Below are 19,733 nucleotides of genomic sequence, written 5' to 3' on the forward strand. Positions count from 1 at the left end.
AGCAAGTGATGAGAGGCTAGAGGCTGACAGGAAGTGTGTGTAGATATATCCCTTATATATTTATAAATGCACCGGTGGGGAACAGCATTTCGGTACACTGTATACTGTGTATACTACTGTATTGACAATAAAGCTCTTGAATCTTGAATCTTGAGAGATGTTTCCTGTTCTCCTAAATCTGATGGTTTTCTGTTACACTGGGCATAACTCTCATTTATACGACACAAGCTTAGCTGGAAGCTCATATCACAGCAAGACAGGCAGTATCCATCCAAAACACTGAACAACAAACAAAAGGGGATGAAAAAGAGACAGATAATAAAAATAAAGGGGAAACATGACTTATTGAAGATAAATATGTTGAACAGTGTGAGAGCTTGTATATGTGAACTTGTATTTTTGAAATGAGTTACAGAAAAAATATTTTGTAATATGTAGACTGCTATTTACACACAGAAATATTTGACTCATATATTTATGTTTTTTAGTTAATTTTTACAAGTTCTCACATTCACAAGCTCTTGTGTTTTGCAACTCTACACGGACAAATCGTTGCCGTGAAAATGAAAAATGACACGTCTGAACTGAAAAGACCAGAAGCAGAAAGAAATATAATAGTCTTCACTGTCACTGTAACTCACACACAGTCAGACTCATATTTATAGAGTAAATAAAAGAAATAAGAGACTTGGAGCCAGTGCTTCCTCTGGGCTGGGCTGGGTTCACCCTGTCAGAAAATGTTAATTATCTTAAAGAGCCTCATAAAGAGAAATAAGATATATGGAAGACGGCTAAAGAATGGAGACTTTGACAAGTTCATTCAACATCTTGTTATTTCAAACCGTTTGTGTCAGTGGTGTGTACACACTGTACCACTTGCCAAATCTCACTTTAACCCCTGACTGTTCTTATTTCCTGTTTCAGTGTAGAGGTAAAGGCGACCATGTAGACAACAGAAAATTTATTTTTTAAAATCTCTTTTAGTGCTTATAGCTGTAACATAGATTTAAACCATAGCCCAGGAGTGATCACGCTTATGAATGAATCAAAACTTTTATATATTTGATTAGCGATTCCTGAAGTCTGGGCCATTATTTCTTTCTTTCTTTTTAAGATTCTTCTTCTTTTCTTTAATCAACCTTTCTTCACACAGTGAGCTGTTTATCCTGTGCATTATGGCCAAGGAACAGAGAACTCAAGGTCATGTTTTAATCCATCTTTAATGGGACCACAGAGGAAATATTTGCTGGAGGACACATGGTGTCGCCCAAATTTCTTCCTTTTTAAAAAAAGTTTAAAGGGTCAAACCTTCGAAAATGTCCACAACTTGTATTTTTAACAGAGACATAATACGTCTCCCATGGGACAAAGATGGTGCACCGTTTTTGGTGTTGTAGGTTAGATTTCAGTTCAGTTCATTGTTACAGTCAAAATGGGCACTGGGTTTTGGACCCAAAGGCAGACGGTGAGAGAGGAACCAGGTTTGATTACACAAGAGAACAGGTTTGAGCCAAAGGCAGGCAGGTGAACAAAGTTTTTCCCAGACAGTTAGTTTTCTTTTAGACGGGCACAGCAGAGGGGATCTAAGAGCGATGGAGAAAAACAGACAATGAAGATGATTTCCTAGAGCTGCACTAGTTACTGAGTGCAGCACTGAGCTGGACATGAGTGGATGAAGAGCTGATTCGTACACGTGCAGGTAACTAATGATGGACAGTTTGTGTGCCAGTTTGAGTCAGCAGCGCCAGGTGAGGAGAAGCTCCTACAGCTCATCCCAGCAAGAAGGTGTCCTGACACACTCATTCAGGAAAAAGGGAGATCGAGAGGACACTGTGGAATCGGGATAATAACGTCCAGCAGGAAAAACCCTTTGAAATGCTAGCAAAATCACAAAGTCACATTTGACCTGTTCTTATTAGATTTGACTTTTGATTCTATATGTGCAGTTTTCTATATGTGATGACCACTGAAAATAAATATGTTAATGAGTCGGTGAATAATAATATGAATGTCACAATAATTGCAGAGATTGTAACTTTATTTATAATTCTTCCAATAAAATAAAATAAAATAGAAAAAAAACCTCCTATTCAAAAGTGTCATGTGACCAGCTAATTTGCACATGTAGTGTTGACCTCAGCAGCAGCCTTGGAAGATTTTTAGGATATAAAATTCACCTTTCTTTGGTCTGAACTTATAAGTAGGCAGAGTAAAGTTCCATTTTCAGCCCAAGCGTCTGTTTGTTTGCAGCTTTGATGTTCACAGCCATCAATCATTCAGTATCAACTAAGAAGAATTCGAAAACATTCAGATTCTTAGAAGAATTGAAGCATTGAGATACTAAAAAAAAAAAACATGAAAAAAGGCTCACCCCATCGCTCCTGAGTGGAGTGGATTTGTAGCACTCAGAAAAGCATTTGATAAATGTAGTGAGGGAAAAACTCCACCTGGAGAACAGGATTAAAGAAAGGCATGTGGAAAAAACTCAGGTGGACAAGAAGTATCGTGAAGTGTAGTCAGAGCTCCAAGACATGGAGAACAAAAATAAAGGCCTGCAAAAAATGTGTGATGAAAGAGAAAGAGGAGCAGCAGGAAATACACCAACAGCAATGTAAGCTTCAAGATATGGAAGCTGAACTGAAAACAAGAGAAGCAAGAAGCACTGAGATGGAGATCAAGATCCAAGACATGATTGATGAAGCACATCAAAGAAATAAACAAATGTTGTATGAGAATGAACAGCAGGAGGAAATACAATAACATTTGCAGTGCAAACGTCAAAATATGGAAGCTATACACCAAGTGATGAAGTGCAAGCTTCAAGTGGAAGAGAAGAAAAATGAAGGGCTGCAAGTAACGTTGGAAGAATCAGTGACACGAAATGCTCAATTGTTGAAAGACAAAGAACAGCAGGAGGCAGCACACCAACTTATGAAGTGCAAAATTCAAGAATTGCAAGCTATAAATCAAGAGATACAATGCAAGCTTCAAGACATGGAAAGAAAAAAATCAAGGCTCGTACACAATGTTTGATAAAGCCTGCCAAAGAAATGCACAAATGCTGAAAGAGAAGAAAGGGAAGAGTCCAAGCTTGAAGACAGCGAGAAGAAACATGAAGAGCTGAGATTATTTTAATGATTTGCCTTAATTTTATGAAGAAATCTATATATTAGTGTCGACTAATCCTAAAATCAGTTGAAATGGTTCAGGAAGGGCAAGAACTCACAACTCAGAATAGGTTCTATAGAGAGTGCCAGCATTTTCTTAATGCACAAGCTGTGATCAGTTGATCTGTGCTACTGCATCCATCCTCTACACTGACACTACAATGTTCATACTAACGTATAATAGATATTATAAAGTTGGTACGAAGGAGAAATTCGGTGAATGAATCTAAGCATCATCCGCTAAAAATCACATTAATCTGCTATACTGTGCAACACTCCAACACTGTGTTCGTTACTTTTACTTTATACCACAGACATCCAAGCTGGTAGAAGTTAAATCGTTGCTTAAAAAGCCATCAGTTGACCTAGCTTTCTTAGGCCAATCTCCAACCTTGTAAAACAGCATACTGATCATCGGCAGAGGAATGGTTTATTTGAAGAGTTTCAGTCAGGTTTCAGAACTCATCACAGTACAAAAACAGCTTTAGTGAAGGTTACAAATAATCTTCTTATACTTTTAGTGATTTCTTTTTGACTTGTTCGCTATTTAGTAAAACAAAAAACAAAACAAAAACATCCCCCTAAACCCCTGAATGACTACAGAGTCATTACAGACAAAGATAAACAGCACCCTCTATTGGGCATGCCGCGTAGATGATAGAGTTTTGTCGCTGGTGTAAACGTCATCACTCAGCGACATAGTACTGCGTTTTTCTAGCTGCCTCTCGCTTTTTCTTTTAAATAAAGCTCTTAAAAGGTTTTTGGACCAAAGTAGGATTTATCGTAAATGATCCGTTTTTCATTTCATTGTTCTTGGAAACATATATCGGTGCACCCCCCCCCCCCCCCCCAAAAAAAACCCCAAAAACCCTCCTGTCCGGAAGTTGATTCAGTGATTGTAAACACACATGCTTCGCTTGCTCAGTTATGCCAAAGCTCTTCGATATAAAGTTCCCGGGAGGATGTAAGAGTCTCCCCGATGGCTTCTGGTCAGCCGTAGACGTGTGGATAAAGAAACCTCATGTTATAAACAAGCGTCTTTGTGGAGTTAAAGAGACAGACAGCAAAGATGTGGACCAAGACGACCTACGGCTCCTGCTGCATGATCCTGAACTCTTCACAGATGCGCTGCTCTTCATGATCACTGGGGCCTCAGCTGCCCACGAAGCCGACAAACCATGGTCCTCCAGCGTCAGGACATTTATTCCCAAAGTAAACTGTTATGGGACAAACCTGCATAAAGAAATTATCCTGAAAGGTAAGAGCTTCTCACTTCTGCAAACTGTTGTATCAGTTATATTTCTTTCTAATGCCTTCTCTCTTGTTCTCTGCAGACTTTGGTAGACAGCGAGTGACCTTTATTCCATTTGAAGAGGATGCAGAGGGAAAAGCGTCTCTGAGGAAAGGCAACATTTATCAGATTCAGCTCTGCAATCAGGACTGTGAGGAATGGTGAGTCTGCAGTCATCATCTTTACAGCACATTAGAACATACAGGACGAAATGCCTTGTTTTGGACGATAGTTTACTGGTTGATTATACAATCCTGATGTTCAAACTGAGCATCAGAATGAGGAAGAAAGGTGATTTAAGTGACTTTGAGCATGGCATTGTTGTTGGTGCCATACGTATAGGTTGGAATATTTCAGAAACTGCTGATCTGCTGGCATTTCTAGAGTTTACTGGGAATGGAGTGGAAAAAGAAAAAATATCCAATGAGCTGCAGCTCTGCTTCTTTTTGTCAGAGGTCAGAGTATGTCCAGACCTCTTCGAGCTGATAGGAAGCCAAAAGTAACTCAAATAGACACTTGTTATAACAAAAAATATGCCGAAGAGCATCTCTGAGTGCGCAACATATTAAACATTTAAGTGGATCGTCTACTACAGCAGAAGACCAATCCAGGTGCCACTCCTGTTAAAACTGAGGCTGCATTTCACTGGACAAGAAAAGACTGGAAAATCTCGTCTGGTCTGAGTCTTGATTTCTTCTAACAGTGGGTGTATGAATGAAAGACAAGTTATTAGGGTTTTTTTGAGGGTCTTCACCATCTAGTATTATTATTTTTGTAGTCCACCACTGATGTTTAAAAATGGGTCTGACATTCAGTGTCAACAGCAATAAGAAAATTTAAACCACAGAATATAATTTAGAGTTGTTATTCTTATTGTTCAAACTTTGTTACATTGTCTCTGTTTTTTTTTAATTTGTTTTGGGTTTATCTCCTTTTTCTTATTAATATTTAAAATTATTTTTTCATATTTAAAAATCCTCCTGATATTGATATAAGTGAACTCGGAGCAGCGACGTCACAAACTCTCAGTTAATATACATGTTAGTATAGTTAGCATAAAATGAGCACAACACTGTAGATGACTTGTGCTTTATCTGCAGGTCCCTGGAGTTGTGTGCGCTGTCGGTCGATTCCTGGTTCTCTGATGGCGTCGCCTACCCCAAGCTGCCCTGGCTGTCCTCTGACCTGCTGCCTAAACTGGTGCGCTGGGCCACCGAGTGCAGGAGTAGCGAGTTCAGGAGCACGTTGTCTCTGCTGCCAGTGGAGAAGTACAGCCTCATGTACCAACAGCTGAAGGACAAGTACAAGGCCATGGTGAAGGTGAGGAGACTGGATGATGTGAGGCTTGTTTATTCTTTTGTTTACGTCCTATTCTCTTGTGTTGATATATTCATATATATTTCTCACACTGTTTCCAGGTTTGGCCTGAGGTTACAGATCCTGAAAAGTTTGTGTATGAGGATGTTGCTATTGCTACGTATCTCCTGGTTAGTTCAAACCTTCCAATAATCTTCTTTTCACCAAATGAGTGGATCCTATCACGATTATACTTGAATTAGCCTTTGAAATAATTAACAAATACGTCCATACAGGTACTGTGTGTGCAGGTAAAAACAGCTAATAACTCACATGACCTTATGTCAGGTGTCAGAGGGTCATGCAACTTAAGCTAAATCAATCAACCTGAATGTGAAAAATGACCTTTGACCTTAGGAATCCATTTGTAGGTTACGAGTATCAGCAGCATTTGTCACTCCCTAACCATGAGTCTGTGTCACCGTACTGCTGCAGGTGGTGTGGGCCGAGGAGAGAGCAGAGAAAGGTCTGACTGCCAGGCAGTCCTTTGTGGACCTCGGCTGTGGAAATGGCCTCTTGGTTCACATTCTGACCAATGAAGGGGTGAGTTCAGTGCTTGATGAATTCATGTAAAAGCAGCAGTTTATTAGGCCAGATCGTCACGCTGGACCGAGTGTTTGATCTTTGTTATGAGTGACTGAATCCTCAGCTTTTGTTCTGCACACTGGTGACTGAACACTGTTTGAATTTAGAAGAAAATCAAACAGCAGCTACTTCCTGGTTACATTCTCACCCAAAGCCCACAAAGTCCTCAAAATCATCCACAGTATGAGAACACTCTTCATATTTGATAACCCTGTATATGGTGGTCACATATAAAACATTTCACACTAACTTTAGGAAAGCCAGAAGCGCTGTCTTAAAGGTACAGTCAGTAATTTCCTTTTAGTTTATTTGATTTAAAAAAAAGAGTGTTGTACTCATAAATATACATAGATTAGTGTCTCTTTCAACAAACTGATATGTTCATATAAACTTAGAATGGATCCATTAAAAATGTATAGGAGTTAGTTAGTGCAGAGCTTCCCAAAGTGTGGGGCCCGCCCCCTAGGGGGGGCGCAGAGCCATTGCAGGGGAGGTGCGGTATGTCCCAATTACATATTTTCTACAGATTAGAAATGCGACCCTCGTATCTCCAGGCAACTGACAATGAGCTGGCAACAACAGCAGTTAGTATAACGTAGAGTTTAAAGGTCACACTTTCCCTCTGATAAACAGTTTGATTGCATCTCACATTGGATGCGAGTTTATTCAGTAAGTGTTTGATTCCAACTTTGTTGGCTAACAGGAGCTAACAGCGGTAAAAACAGCAGCTCAACCCGTATCGATCTCCTTTGACAAAGTAAAGCGTAAATAAAGATGGACATCTCTCACTCAGCAGCTGAGGTAAACAGTGGACTTTTATAGACAGGGGAAAACGCCGGGGCAGGTCCAGATCTGGTAGTAGAAACATATCGGCCGGCCATTGTCGTTAAGGGGTACATTCTAAATTTTAATGTTTTTGATCTGACTTGGCTGAGTGTGTGAATGTGTTTGAGGTTGATTAGCCTCTCTGACCATCAGGCATCTTGTGTTACAGCACCCTGGAAGGGGCATCGATGTTCGCAGGAGGAAGATCTGGGACATGTACGGCCCCCAGACTCTGCTGGAGGTGAGCGAGCCGAGCATGAAACGTTCGACTCCGTGTCCTCACTTTGTGCTTCAATTTATTGTAATTAAAAAGTACAATGAAGCATTCATAAAGATGTAAAAGTAATGATCAGGGAGAATTTTACACCTGCAGTGCTGTGAAAAAGTCTTTTTCCTCTTTCTTATGTGTTTAGAAATTAGAAAAAGACAACCTGAATAAATAAAAAGTGCAGTTTTTAAATGAGGATTTAATTTATTCAGGGCAACGAAAATCTATGAATGCGGTTTTGCCACCCTTGGCAGCAAAAACTGCAATCAAGTGATTGTGATAACTGGCAGTGAGTCTCACATCAGCGTGGAGGAATTTTAGCCCCACTCATCTTTGCAGAATAGTTTTAATTTAGCCACATTTAAGGTGTTTCCAGCATGAACTGCTTGTTTAAAGTCACGCCAAAGCATCTCAATTGGATTCAGGTCCACACTTTGACTAGGTCACACAGAGAGAGCATGCAGACTCCACACAGAAAGGCCTGACAACATGGTGGGTTACAAACCTGGACGTGTGCGACGGTGAGGCAACAGTGCCGTTATCTGAGCTACTTAGAGGCGGACCTGCTGGTGTGTTTCAGATCTTGAGATTTAGGGCATAACTTGACGGTCGTCCCATGTGTGACGTTCTTTTTATGAATTGCTTTGTTCGATTTATGCCAGATGTAACGGGACTCAAACGTTCCAAAAAGTTCAAATTTTGTCTCATCAGTCCACAGAATATTTTCCAATATTCTGTGGACTAATAGTTTTTCACAGCACTGTACATTTCTTGTAGTTTACTTAAGAGATTCTTGCTTTTATGATTGTAATAAGCTGCACAAAGAAAATACTACCACAGAAGCTTGCATACACATGTGGACACACACATTTCCAGAGAAACCTGCCCTGAAAACGCCGCTTTCTCCCGTCTGCCTCCTGTCCTCAGTCGCTCATTTAACAACAAGCTGCTGACTGCTTCCATTTCAGGTCATCTATTATTGACCGATTTTAGCGGAGCGGATGTGGTAGAACAATCTCTCTGCGCCCCCGGGGCAGCTGTACTCAGTCCTCAACCTTTATTCGGAAGCTCTCTGGACTTCACAGGCTCTTAACTCTCATCATTTGTGATGTTGGTGTCAGGGCCATCTGTTAAATATGAAAGGATTTATATAAACTCTCTAAAAAAAGTTGTTGGGATCTTGTAGTTGTTTTCTAATTGCAATTATAAAAAATATTTGAGCCCACTAAGAAAAAAACCCAAACCAAAACTTTAAATGCATCTCAAATAAAAGTCTAAGCAGATAAAAATACTTATTTCTATTAAATGATATTAAATTAGACCGGTGTGCATCCCTCCTGCTCTAAGGACCTCTTGTACTCTTTGGGTCTGTGCTATTTCAGGAAAAGGCAATTACTCCCAGCGAGAGCTTCTTATTCCCGGGTACAGACTGGCTGATTGGGAACCATTCGGACGAGCTCACACCGTGGATCCCCGTTATAGCAGCCAGGCGAGTCATCAGGAGACACAATCACACTCAGCAGCTCAAATGCCAGCTGATCTCTCCAGTTTTGGAATAACATTATGGGCAGGGGGTGATGTGTGAAGAGTGTGTGTGTGTGTGTGTTTACTGAAACGGCCACCTGATGGCGATGTTGAGCCTCAGCGTGAGGAGTCAGATTTCTCCTTGTTTGAGACTGCAGATGATGATTTCTTGTGTGTGTCGCTTCCTGTCTGAACAGTTTGAGTAAAGGTGGAAAAATGCTTAAGTAAAACAAGTCCTCTGTAGTCTGACTGCATTAAAGAGTAATGATCGGCACTGTGTAGATTTATTTTGTCCCTTCTTTTTCAAATTATAGGTCGTCTTATTCCTGCCGCTACTTTGTCCTCCCCTGCTGTTTCTTCGACTTCTGTGGAAAATACCAGAGACGCCAGTGTAAGAAGTCTCAGTACAAGGAATACATCGACTTCATCGCTGAGGTCAGCCAAGTCTGTGGCTTCAACACTGACGAAGACTGTTTGAGAATACCTTCTACTAAACGGGTAGGCTGACAGAAACAGAGTGGAGGCGGCTTCACAGCAAATCCATCTGACTTGTTGTAAACATTTGTTTGACCCCGGCCTCTGTTTTTTTTTTTTCCTTCTTCTTTCAGTCTGTGCTCCAGAACAAATCACATTGTATTAGTTCAGCAATTCGTGAATTCTTCTTCTCTCTCCACCCGTCTACCGCGCAGCTCTGCTGTCAGCTATCAAATAATTAATACAAGACAGCGAGGGAAAGAAATAAAGAGAGAAATCCGTTTGGTGGGGTTCTGTAATAGGTGCAGGTTTGAAATGGTTGTAAAAAAGTTTGTGAAAATTAAAACACACCTTAGTTATGACGTTTCCCATAATGCACCTCAACTGCATCTCTCCCCTGCACAGATCTGAAAGTTATAACTCTTCTTTCAGAATAGCACAAAAGGGCTACGTTGCCAAGACAGCATCACAGTTGCTGCACATCCGTGATGAGAATCTGCCGTTTCACCGCATCACAAAGCTGCTCTGTTGGGTTGAGATCTGGTGACTGTGGAGGACTTTAGAGTACAGGGAACTCGCTGTCACGTTGAGCTTTGCGACATGGAGTGTTACACTGTGGTCATGAATGTATGGACATGGTCAACAACAAAACACATGCAGATTGGGGTGTTTAACATTTGGTTAGTACTGAGTGTGCCAAGACTTCCTGTTGATCCGAGGCAGGATCCATGCTTTCATGTTTACACCATATACTGACTCCGTCTGAATGTCACAACAGAAACTGAGACGGGATCAGGCGATGGTTTTCCAGTCTGCTGTGTGTTTGGAAAGTCTGTGTGAACTGTAGCCTCAGCTTCCTGTCAGCTAGTAGGGTCTTCTGCTGCTGTAGCCCAACTGCTTCAAGGCTGGATCTGTTGTGCACTGAGATGCCTTTCTGCACCTCGGTTGAAATGAGTGGCTATTTAAGTTACTGTTATCTTCCTGTCAGCTCGAAACAGCTTGGACCTTCATCAGGTTGTCTTGACCAGCTGCTGTCATGCGATTAGCTTGAAGTCAGTAACTTCATTACATGTTTTTGCAATCCTGGGATTATGTGGAAACACTTCTCAGCGCTATGATCAGTGGATGGCTGAAGTAAATCATACAGCTGTGCGTCCCAGCCTTTTCTCCACCTGGGCTTCGTTTAGTGTAGACGTACAATAAATCAAGGATGTCTTTATAATCCCAGAGGGAACAATAAATCTGTTAGCGGGTAGCCATTAATAGCTACAATATACTCGTGGCCATAAAAAGAACAAGCTATTATTTTCTGGGCTTTGCTGTTTGCTCATCAGTAACACTCAGTTTGCTCATATCAGCAAAAGCTCTCCCACAAAATTATTTCATGGGAACATTTTCAAATGGAAAGAAAAAGTATGATTTCTTTGAACTTAATAACAAGAAAAGACAACCAAACAGGGAGTCGCCCTCACACTCTGCTCTCTTTTTTTTTTCTTTTTTTTCCCACAGGTGTGTCTTTTAGGAAAGTCAAGAAACTATCAGTTATCTGATGAACCTGAGGTAGAGCAACAAAGGGCTCATTACATCCACAGCCGCTGCACTGCTCCCGGGGTCACAGTTCAGAGGTCAGACGTCAGTAATGACGAGGACTGTTGCAATGGGGACGGAAGCTGTAACGGCACCCCCGGGAGCTCCTGGGGAGCCGGGTTCCAGCCGCGAGATCGTGTCGAAGCGGTGCGAAATTGTGCTGCTCTCCCGCGGGACTTTGTTGACGGTGTTGTTCTGCGGGTTGCTAATGCTGTTCTGGGAATGACCGCGGGCGATGGAGAAGGATCCTGCCGTGACTGGAACCAAGGAGGTAAAACGATTGACATGAGTCGCTGCTGAACTGAGTCACAGGTTGAGATCAAATCCAGAATAGGATCAGTATCTGTGAGGTGTTCCTATTTGCCTGTAGGACAGAAAGACTCTCTGTGTGATGCATCTGAGTGCCCGGTCTGAGCATCAAGACCTGGCGCTCAGATGCATCTTAGGCCCCTGAAGGTTCTTGTCTAGATGAGATATTATGATGTCATCATGTTGCCTAACTACCACCTAGCAGTCGGCTAAATTGACCAATTATTCGCACCAAAAACAGCTTTTAAAGACATTGTCACGTTTTTATATTATAACACAGTTATTATTAATTATTGTCTTTACCAAAAAAAAGCATCTCAAGGCAACCGCTGTTGTGATTTGGCGCTATGTAAATGACCCAGTCTTAGCATATCAAAAACATCTATCACCCTATTTTTTATTAACTTCTCTCACTGTGATTAAGTGTATCAACCTGTAATTAAAGGCAAAATGACTTTATAATGTGTTTTCTGCTGGAGAGGTGAGAAGAACATTAGATGAGCTTGAAAGTGTATATGATGTAAGAAAGCTGTATAAGGGCTGGTAGGTGGATGTTAATGTCTTTGGATAAGCAGCTGTTGTGAACCACACTATTTAAGCCTTGTCCACATATACAGGATACAGATTCACTACTCTCCCTTTGCTTCGAAGCTAATGGTTGGCTATTAGTGGACATCTCGTTGCCTCTAATGTATTCACCACATTGGTGTACAGCACTCTGCTAAAGTCTTCAGCCACACCTCGTTTCTTTATATTTTGCTGGGAAAATGAGAAACGGGTCCAGTGATTTATTGAAGCGTGCAAGCATTTGAATGTGGGAGACAGACACGCTCTCAACTTTCCTTTTTTGATAACGATTATAGTTAAGGCTAGATCAGGTAACCCTGAGTGCTCCCTTAGTTACGCTGCTGGGTTGCCAGGGGCTTGTTGAGTATTTCTTGTTCGTTCACCCTTTGTTTTTATGCACCACTCTGGATTTCCACAGTGTGCCTTTTCCCCCGTCTCCCTCCCCTCACCCCCAACAGATGGCCGCCCCTCCCTGAGCCTGGTTCTGCTGGGGGTTTCTTCCTGTTAAAAGGGAGTTTTTCCTTCCCACTGTCACCAAGTGCTTGCTCACAGGGGGTCATCTGATTAAGGTTTTGTCTTTATTATTGTAGAGTCTTTACCTTATAATATAAAGCACATTGAGGCAACTGTTGTTGTGCTTTGGTGCCTCTGCTGTCCATTACAAAGAATGCAGGTTTGGGGCATTTCCCTACTGTGGTCACTTTTCAACCCCCGAGGCTACTTCCATCTTTTGTACACAGTCTATGCCTTTGATCAGTTACATAGTGAGTGCTTTTTACCTCGTATGGTGCGGTGCAGATGTAACCCGATGCCTCTGAAACGACACCGTCACAATCAATCGTTACATATGGCGTCAGCACTTTTTAAAACTCACCAGCTACACCATTACATCCGCAGCACCTACTGCCTGAACTTTGAATTTCATTCTTCGTCCATCATCCCGTCTGACCCCCCCACCTCGCTGATTACAATCCTGCCCCTCAGCATCAGCCGGTGAGACCTGATGACACAGAGCGACGCCTCTTTGAACTCTGCCACACCCTCCGCCAGCTGCGTACCACGCAGCCCGTATCAAACACCCACAGACACGCACACACATTTACTTTCACAGCACCCACGCAATCACCTTTGTCAACACCTCTGCAGCTCCGCTGACACACACACTCACACACAGTCACACGTTATGAACGAGATAAGGGCACGAAGCCTGCTATTATTAAAACAGAACGTTTCTTGTCGGGGTGTCGGTGGAATTAAAGGTAGAAAATTTTAGGGAGAGTGAATAAAGGGAGAGTGTAACTCTGTATGGAGATGACTGCATGAATAATGCACCACCATCTATGATTTATGCATGAGCACGCATTTGTATTGAGGGATTCCTACCAGTTATCTGCTGTGTACGAACAAAGGCCAAATTCAGAGGGAGCCAGCGCATGTTAAATAAATCCAGATGGGTCTCGGAGTCATTTAAAGTGCTTTGGAGTTTAGTTTCTGTCTGCTCTTTAATGCATCTTCAAAAAGTCTAATCATTTTCAGTATGGTGATGTTTCCCTTTTTGGCACTTAAGCGGATATTTTATGATCATTTTGTTTCTGTGGCTTTATGGCTCTGGTGCGACGTCAGACGATGTTCTTTTATCTTTTCTTTTTATCTCTTTTACTGTAAATACAAACAAATAATACTCATTAAGCTCTGAAACTGTCAGAAATAAGCAGGTTTTCACTATGCATAAGAGTCAGTATTTTTCCTGTTTGGCCAGCTATTGTTGGGTTTGTATCATAAGACTGATACTCAGTGATTTATAGTAATTCTTTGAAATGAAAATTCCTATTTAACATCAATCAGACTCTTTCCTTTTTTATTTGGGACAAGTTCTTCTATTTAAAAGGTTTGCACTGAGCAAGTTAAAACATCTTAGTGTCTCTGCTGCTTATATCAGTTGCATATATTGTGCTTCCTGTACATTAAACTTAAAAATATCTCACAGCTCTTCTGAGACACTGTAAATATGAAGCAAGTTACTAATTCATGCGGGCTGTAGTGCTGAGTCACAGAGTTATGTAATCACGCCGAGAATGAAAATCTGTGTGTAGCTGTACATCGAGCGACACTAAATGTCAACTCAGTAAAATGTCAGAGGGACAGTAAACACGCTATTGTACTGAGTAGAAGCAGCCTGCGTGGAAGGGCGCGGTGTGTTTTTGATGAGTGAACGCTTCACTTCACTCTTTCACATGCTGGAACATTTTCTGCTTTCCTTCAGTTTAAACCAAATATTTTTCAGATTGTTGGTTTGAAAAAATCCAAACGGAGTTTTTTGGGTTGTTTTTGTTTTTTGTATACTTTTGCTTTTGTCTCCAAAATGTCATTCATATAAAGGCCGGTTTTAAAGTTGCTTTCAGATGCTCCCTTATTCGCAAAGGGTCACCACAGCAGGTAGCTCCGCACGTTTGATCTGGATGTGCTGGATGCACTTCCTGACACAACCCCAAAGGGATTTGTGTCTCCTCCCAGACTGAACCGGGGGATCTTTCGCTTGGCAGGGAAATGTGTAAGCCACATGCTCGAGCCATAGATATATGAGGATGAGTGTAAATATTATTTATTGGGTGCTATAAGAGGATTCAGCAAGCATGCATATTTACGTTTATTAGCAATAATAATGTAATTATTGGTTCTAGTACATGTCAGTGTCCTGCATTACTATATAAATGCCAGTAGTCCCTTTTTTTTTTTTTTTAGGTTGCCAGGCAACACGGTGGCATCATATTATAGCAAGTTCATGTTTCAGTTCACCTGATTGTTACTAGCTTTGCACCTTTGCCAGATCATTTGCCAACTTTTCATCACCTTGTAAATAGATTTTTTTTTAAAGGTTTAGCAAAAAGCTCGCGTACTTATTCCTTTGCATTGCAGGGACATCTTGCTCTCCTGGCACAGCAGTAGCCTGTCTCCTTTCCTCTCTCTCTGCTGTGTTTATTGCTCTGTGAGCTAGCGGTGAGGTTGCAAAGAGAGATGTGGGGCAGCCGTGTACAGAGAGACCGATTAAGAGATCTCAAATGTGATGGAAAAAAGCGAGACTTCTGTTGTTGTTTGTCTGAGTGACCATTTTATGCTCAAGTTAAATGGTTTGCAGAATCATAGCATTTCCATTGTCTCCAAACCCTATGATTCCTCCAGAAGTATATAGATTTCTTCTTCTTCTTTTGGCTTCTCCATTTAGGGGTCACCACAACAAATCACCAGCCTCCAACCTCTTCTGTCACCCCAACCCTCTGCATGTCCTCCTTCTCTACATTCATGAATCTTCTCTGTGGCCTCCCTCTATTCCTCCTGCCTGGGCAGCTCCATGTCCACTACCCCTCCTCTGCTCATCAAGACAAATATTACCCTAAAAGTATGTAATCCCTCAGAAATATGTCCTGTCATCTTTACACGCCTTGTGAGAGTTGCAGTTTTTGCAAAGATGGAAATCACAGCTGAGCTCTTTTCTCTTTTTTTTTCTTTCTTTTTTTCTTCAGCACAACAAAAGCAATCCTACACAACAGGCATCGTTTCAAACAAGCAAGTCCAACTGTACTTTAAGCCAAGTCATTAATTCTCATCTGCACCTGGTCTTAGTCCAAGCTGAATCTACTCTGTCAATACTGTCCCTATCCCATTAATCCCCATTAACATTGTAGGCAGTAAAGGGCAGCTCTAAACGGTGTATTGATATTATATCAAGGCCTGGAGCTCCCTGGCGTCAGAGCTGTGGGATGAGAGTCTGCCCAGTTTCACACTCTGCAGCATACGACTGGGTTTGGCTGCGCTAGTGTCTGTGAATGTGGGAGTGTGTCGCATATTTTAGGGATTAACGCAGCAATTTGGCCAACTAAAATTAGGATGTATTTGGGTGGACAATATGTTTTTCGATGAATTTCAACGGCAGAAAGACAAGGTTCAGAGACCTGACAAGCAGAAGAGTTTGAAACTGAACAGTTTTCGGAAAACTGAGTTTTGGATCAGAGGGTCAGACGGTGCTTTTCATTCATATTCAGTATTCATATCATCTCTAAGCCAGCAGGGATTGCAGCGAGTGACCACAGAAGTACGATGAAGATATCACTGAAGATGCAGATTTAAGTCAAATATAGTTATGAAATCATGCGGTGTGTCTCTCCCTCCAATACGTCAGAGAAAGGAGGAAGTTTGTCATTTGTATAAACCAAAGGTCAGCTCAGATTGAATTACCTTGTGGTGTAAAAAGGGCAAGGCCAGAAATGCCAAAAGATCTTTATAACCATAGTGCGAAAGTATGTGTGACTACAAAGGGGTTTGTCATCTATACTATGCTAATCCTAGAGGTTAAAACTGTACATATTCTCCTTTTCCTTTCTAAAATCTCTGCCCCAGTGGAGAGTTGACAAAAATGATTCAGGCTCTCAAATGGCTACTCTGGCAAAACGCGTTCCAGCTGCCCCGACAGCTTGTTGGAACGGCTTTAACTGAGCATACTTTACAGCTCTGACAAACACTCTGACAAGCTACTCTCTACTGTAAACCAATCTTTATATACTATGTGTATATATAGCTTTGCTCGCATTTTCTTGTCATAGAACAGCCGGTAACATCAACTCAAGCCGAGTGGTTCTTTGTCTGAAATGCTGGATAAAAACGATCTCTGTGCATGCTGAAGCACTGTGTTAATGCATTGATGATTATAAAATCAATAGACCTCTTCCTGCACATGTATAACTCCCATCTTTCATTGTTTGTCCCTCTTCCCTGCCCTTCAGGCAGCCTTTCTGTGAGCGAGGTTGCGGGGCTGTTGGGGCAGGAAACCCTGCGGCTCCTGAAGAAAGAGTGCGGAGGTCTTCAGACGCTTCTGAGGAACAATCATCAAGTATTTAGAGGTAGCTTTTCTGCACGCTTCTCTACGTTCTCGTAGATGGTTCATTTGAAAGTTGTATTGTTGAGAACTAGACTGTTCATTAAGTACAATATAGTGCTTAAATGAAACCAGTGACAGTGAGAAAGATACTGGAGGTTATATGAGTAACAGAAAGGGTGTTAAATAAAAAACCGTTAGCTTCTTTTTAAAAACAGATTTTGTTTGAATTTTTATTTTCCAACAATTTAAATCATAGACTGTATATAAAAGATGGAGGCCTTAACCCTACTTTCTGGGGATATTTCAAAGTTACCCTACTTCTCGTTTGATTTATGACTTGAGTAAACTGGTAATTTTGGTTTCAAGTCTTCTTTAATAGATCCTTAAAAGAACGTCTTAATTAGAATACAGTTCATGCTTTATTGCTTGCACCTTGCTCGTTCGGTGTTCGTCAGTACAAAAAGCCCTCAGAGGAGTCAGCTGTCCAGTTTTTCCATTACGAACATTTTGTTTGTTTTCATACTAGCTTGCTAGCTAGCATTAGTCCCACCTCCTGGTATGGGCACTTCTTTAAAACCATAAGGTGGCGATGGCCTCGTTCCAGGTTGCAAAATTTTACCCATATGTTGACATCTTTTAACTACAGTGTATGCTTTTAAGACTTTTAAAAGCTACTATTTCTAAAGATAAACATGGCAGCAACATCTTTTTTTTTTCCAAATTTTATTCACTCACGAAAACGTCTCACGCTCAGAACCACAATTTGGAAACAACAATCCAGGCCACAATTCTTTCAACATAACTGGACAAACACTTTTTAAAATGCAGTCCTGGAAGTCGTACTGTCGTTGACCGTAAAGCAGTGTGTTTTGCTGCTGTTCCTGGTTAAAAGTGTCAGACAGCAGGGTGAGAAGTATGCCTTCCTTTTCTTCCCCCCCCGTAACCACAACACTGACATCAAAGCATATTTAAGCGTACTTGTGCTTGCCAAAACTCTTGAATCGTCCAATGCAAAGAGTTAATTTGCTTGGCGTCATGGCATCACACTGGGCTTTTGTTGATTGAAAAAGAGGGGAAATGAGCACTTTTACCATCGTCATTTGGAATTTGGTTGGTCTCGAGGGATCAGTTTGAGAAAATTGGATCCCCTCCCCTACAGAAATTGCTTAGAGTGCAAGCAAAGTCAGACTTGAGATAGAAACAAAGTTGACATTTCTTTCTGATAATAGATAAAAATGTGCACGACTCTCGAAAGGTGAGAAGCTTATAACCTGTGGGGGTCAGCGCAGACATGACTTTTTCTACCCGGTGCCCTGACAGCCAGGCATCTATGTTGTGTTCTTCTCCTAATTTCTGTCTTTTAAGAAAATATTTATTTGTATCTTTTGGGAGGAGCGTTTGAGTCTGATAGATTTTGTGTCTCCCTCTTGTCACTCTTTAGTTGAAGGAGGGCGTGTCTACATAAGAGACTGGCGGGAGAAGATGCCCTTCAGGGCGGATGTTAAAAGGAAGCCCGTCACCCCGGGTGCCCTGAAAACTCGCCTCTGCTGGTTTCACGCTCACCACCCTCAGGGCTGCCCCCTGCAGGCTGAAAGCTGCGCCTTCGCCCACGGAGCACATGACCTCCGACCCTCGACGAGACCGCTGAAGAAGATAAAGAATGAAGCCTTTTGATCGACTCGTTCTTCACGACTTTTCATTGACTTTGTTTGGATTTTTAATTTGTGCAGAGCTCTGCACATCGTTGTTTGAACTCTAGTTTCCAGCCCTGTAGCCTCAAAGATAAGATTCAGGTCCAAGCAGCGAGTTTTATTGAGGCAACGTTACATCATTTCTGGGAATTGAAGCCTTGAAATTTCACAGTCCTCTTTCGTCTTTGTAAGGCTGCCAACATGCATTTCTTCCTGGTGGGGCTTCACTGCTGGAGCTCTCTAAACCTCTGGGTTATGTTGTCTTGTGAAATTTAATTTCAAAGCATCCTGTCTCCTTTTTATTTAACTGTTGGACTTTTGTCGAGTTCAGGTATACTTACTCACTATAAAGCTGATTTCAAGCTACGTCTTTGTATTTCTATTTAAAGATTATCAGCTCTGTGGTGGATCTTCTCCTCGCCCACAGCATAAAAACTCTAAAAGGTCCTGTAAACTTTCAGTCTTTAACTGCGTGCTTCACTTAGACATTTCATTCAGCTCAGACGTGTGCTTTGGGGTTCACAGACAGGGCGGGGGAGAAAGGCCGGACAGCGTTTGAACAAAGTAAATGTTAGCGGTATGAATTATTTGTTGGCAGGAGTCGAGGGCTGAGCTGCGTGTTGTCCCGTCTGGATGGGCGCTCACTGCTGCGTCTTTCTAACACAGCTTCCATCACCCTGTGGCTCAAATGTCAAAGATGGTAAGGCCCTCCGAGGGACTGCAGCCGAGCAGTGAGAAGTGCCTTCCTGGGGTTTGTTTTGTGTATGTGACAGACAACAACCAGACCGCTGATACAATAAAAACATTGTTTATACAATCAGTGTGTGGCAATGCGTTACTGTAATCTGATTACTTTTTTCAAGTAACGAGTAAAGTAAGGGATTACTATTACAAAAACGGTAATTATATTACCGTTACTTTCCCGTAGGAACGCTGCGTTACTGCGTTACTAAAACCGTGATTGCGAGAATGTCTCAGGACAGTGATGTAAGCGAGTGCGCTGTTAGTGACAACAGCTGTGGGCAGATCAACAATGGATCACATATCGATTGTGGGAGAGAGTCTTCTACAGCACCGTGTTGTAATTCAGCCACGTTGGAGGGTTTTCCAGCATGAACTGAATTTTTAAGGTCAAGTCACAGATCGTGTATTTGTTTGATGATCTGAAACATTTGTGAAACTTCTAGCAGAACCAGGCTCAGGGTGGGGCAGCCAT

The 19,733-nt window shown here is 41.7% G+C and overlaps 1 protein-coding gene across 3 annotated transcripts; it reads left to right on the forward strand.

Moving 5' to 3' along the window:
- The first annotated feature begins 3,829 nt into the window (after positions 1-3,829).
- trmt44 (tRNA methyltransferase 44 homolog) lies at positions 3,830-19,464 on the forward strand. 3 transcript variants are annotated; one of them, XM_085400123.1, is made up of 12 exons: positions 3,830-4,425; positions 4,502-4,619; positions 5,559-5,778; positions 5,877-5,945; positions 6,250-6,357; positions 7,394-7,465; positions 8,875-8,981; positions 9,331-9,514; positions 11,000-11,348; positions 15,177-15,350; positions 16,732-16,848; positions 18,268-19,464. In XM_085400123.1, the coding sequence occupies exons 1-12, from the start codon at positions 4,095-4,097 to the stop codon at positions 18,498-18,500; spliced, it is 2,082 nt and encodes a 693-aa protein (XP_085256249.1). In that variant the 5' UTR covers positions 3,830-4,094; the 3' UTR covers positions 18,501-19,464. The 3 variants fall into 3 exon arrangements, with proteins under 3 accessions (XP_085256249.1, XP_085256251.1, XP_085256250.1); XM_085400125.1 differs by lacking the exons at positions 16,732-16,848; positions 18,268-19,464 and adding an exon at positions 15,475-16,701; XM_085400124.1 differs by lacking the exon at positions 15,177-15,350 and having other exon boundaries at positions 3,831-4,425; positions 18,268-19,454.
- The last annotated feature ends 269 nt before the right edge of the window (positions 19,465-19,733 follow it).

This window comes from Rhamphochromis longiceps, linkage group LG3 (assembly GCF_057381845.1).
Source record: "Rhamphochromis longiceps isolate RC_006_pf linkage group LG3, R_longiceps_female_GT1.1, whole genome shotgun sequence".
NCBI lineage: Eukaryota > Metazoa > Chordata > Actinopteri > Cichliformes > Cichlidae > Rhamphochromis > Rhamphochromis longiceps.

Excerpts from the sequence above, each read along its gene's own strand:
- trmt44 (XM_085400123.1), top strand. The coding sequence starts at position 4,095 with ATGCCAAAGCTCTTCGATATAAAGTTCCCGGGAGGATGTAAGAGTCTC. Across the intron at positions 4,426-4,501 it reads TAAAGAAATTATCCTGAAAG|ACTTTGGTAGACAGCGAGTG; the intron begins GTAAGAGCTTCT and ends TGTTCTCTGCAG. Across the intron at positions 5,946-6,249 it reads CTATTGCTACGTATCTCCTG|GTGGTGTGGGCCGAGGAGAG; the intron begins GTTAGTTCAAAC and ends GTACTGCTGCAG.